The sequence below is a fragment of the Fusarium tjaetaba genome (genome assembly GCF_013396195.1).
Source record: "Fusarium tjaetaba strain NRRL 66243 chromosome Unknown NRRL66243_c0000090, whole genome shotgun sequence".
Taxonomy (NCBI): domain Eukaryota; kingdom Fungi; phylum Ascomycota; class Sordariomycetes; order Hypocreales; family Nectriaceae; genus Fusarium; species Fusarium tjaetaba.
In genome coordinates, this window is record NW_023501286.1 from 1 (window position 1) to 2,127 (window position 2,127).

General features: G+C 50.4%; 1 protein-coding gene across 1 annotated transcript; it reads left to right on the top strand.

Annotated features, from left to right (window-relative positions):
- Nucleotides 1-17: 17 nt before the first annotated feature.
- Nucleotides 18-728, top strand: FTJAE_4686 (uncharacterized protein; the record flags this gene model as incomplete). Its single annotated transcript, XM_037351115.1, has 1 exon — nt 18-728. One exon carries the CDS (start codon nt 18-20, stop codon nt 726-728), a length of 711 nt encoding a protein of 236 aa, XP_037208159.1.
- Nucleotides 729-2,127: the final 1,399 nt, after the last annotated feature.

The following is a 2,127-nucleotide window of genomic DNA, read 5'->3' on the forward strand; positions in this document are numbered from 1 at the left end:
TGCGCAGTCAGCCACAGATGGTGCCTGCCCCTCGGGAGACCAATTCTTCTACTGCTTATGCCTGGCCTCCACCAGTTCATGCTCCGACAGGTCCTCCACCACCAATGCAAGCGCCTGCCCTCGTCGCAGATCATGCCCTGGGCGCCCGGCCTCCCCCCCCTGCCCCATACGCGCCCCTTCAACCTCAACGACCATCATATAGCGACTGGGGACGACCTGCGAGCCAGCAAGGTTCGCCTCCTCGACACATCAATGGGGGACCCCCAATCCACAATGCACCGCCGATATCCACACTATCTTCGTTGCGACCACCTCCAGTTGTAGGACCAGGGCCTCCGCTTGGATCTTCACCACCTGCACCACCGCCAGCAAACCATCATAGTGGTCCCGCGTCGCAGCCTTATACCAACGGACTCCCTCCATCACCTCGACGATTGAATGGACCAGCGCCACCACCTCGTTATACTCATCCGTATCAAACCCACGGACACAACGCTCCTCCGCCCCCTCCTCCTGCGTCGCACTTACCACCACCAACCCTGACGAATGGGGCACCACCGCCTCCGTCGCGACACGATGGTTTCTCTCATGAACTTCACCCGCAGAGGCCGACTTATCCTGCTCCCCACGGAAGCCCAACAGGCCCTCGAAATGGGCCACAGCCTCCATCGAGTCGCCCGGCGAGTGGAGCAAGTGCCAGTCCCTCGCTACGAAATCTCCTTTCTTGATCAGAAGAACACAGGAGAGTAATTGCCCGTTGAAAATGGACCACATTTGAGCGCACAGGGGGGGACACTGGTGAAAATCTAAGAGAGCGAGCAACGGAGTTTTTGCTCGTCTAGATGAGTTGGATGGGGATGAAAACGTTCCATCTATATAGTATATATACAAACGGGCCAAGAGGATTGTGAACTTTCGGAGTTGGTTTTGAGTGGGCAGGACTGATTGACTCATCAAAGGCTTTGTTGCAACCCCTCATCTGGAACGGGATTCGCAATTGGGTATGTATGTGTGTACGTGTGAACGTGTGTATGTAGTATGTATGGATGGGAAGTAAGCGGGATAAAGCGAAAGCTGCCTTGTTCGAGTACCTTACTTTAGGTGCCTTTAATTATTGCAAAATCAGACTAGAAGTATGCGGCGAACTTCGCCGTTTAGTTTATTATAGACGAAATCAGGAAATGTCAATTGTTGAAAGACGATACCTTAACTGCATCTTGAGAAGATTGACCTTAGTTAGCAAAGATCATTTTAAGGTATTAGTTAACTGCCTACAGATAAGGACCCCCTAACTTTTGTTGTAGCTGCATGCCTCAGAATGGGGAGCATTATGCTTCGACGCATTTCCGTAAAAGGTTCAAGCAATTCAATTCAATTCAATTCAATTGATATCTAATCGATCAAATCTGGCTCGTGCCGGTAAGTGAGTGGCCTGAGTGGCGAAAGGAGTTCCCAGGGGAAATGAAAATCAATACGGAGATGGGCTTCTTACGGATATACCATGCCTACTATGGATGTTGTGTTTATCAAGATCCACCTTTTAGGGAATTTCAATGCAGCTTATGTAAGGTATCCGGGGACGCAAGCGAGCGAGCCCACAGAGGAGGTTGAGCTTATCTAAATTAGGTTAGCATCTTTTTGCAATGTTCCAGTTCAAGGTACTAGGTACCTTAATGGACCAGCTAAGGAGACCTGCCTTCTGCTCAAGGCTGATTGATGGCTGATGTGGCTCAGACTCTAACTAGAGCCTCTCAGCTCAGCTTCCAACATCAGCCAAAGACAACATCTTGTAATTCATTCAGCTTGCCCTCTCCCCTTTCCGGCACTGTGTCGCTCTCTCTACTTGACGTAAACCCTCGCTATAATTCTATGGAAACAAGAGGACAGTCAAACCGAACTGTGATTAACAATTCTTCCTTTTGTTCAATTACGACGCATCGCCAGCAACCACAACCTCACCTGTCCCTGACGATCAGCATCTTACTGAATAGCACGCAGCTCTCCCCTCGTCCTTCGGACTGTATAGCGAATCTCTGACCATCGGTGTCTGCTGTGACGAAGCTGAGAGGCGGTTTATTGCACATCCAAGAGGGTTCTAAGTCAGTGTATCACCACCCACGATATATC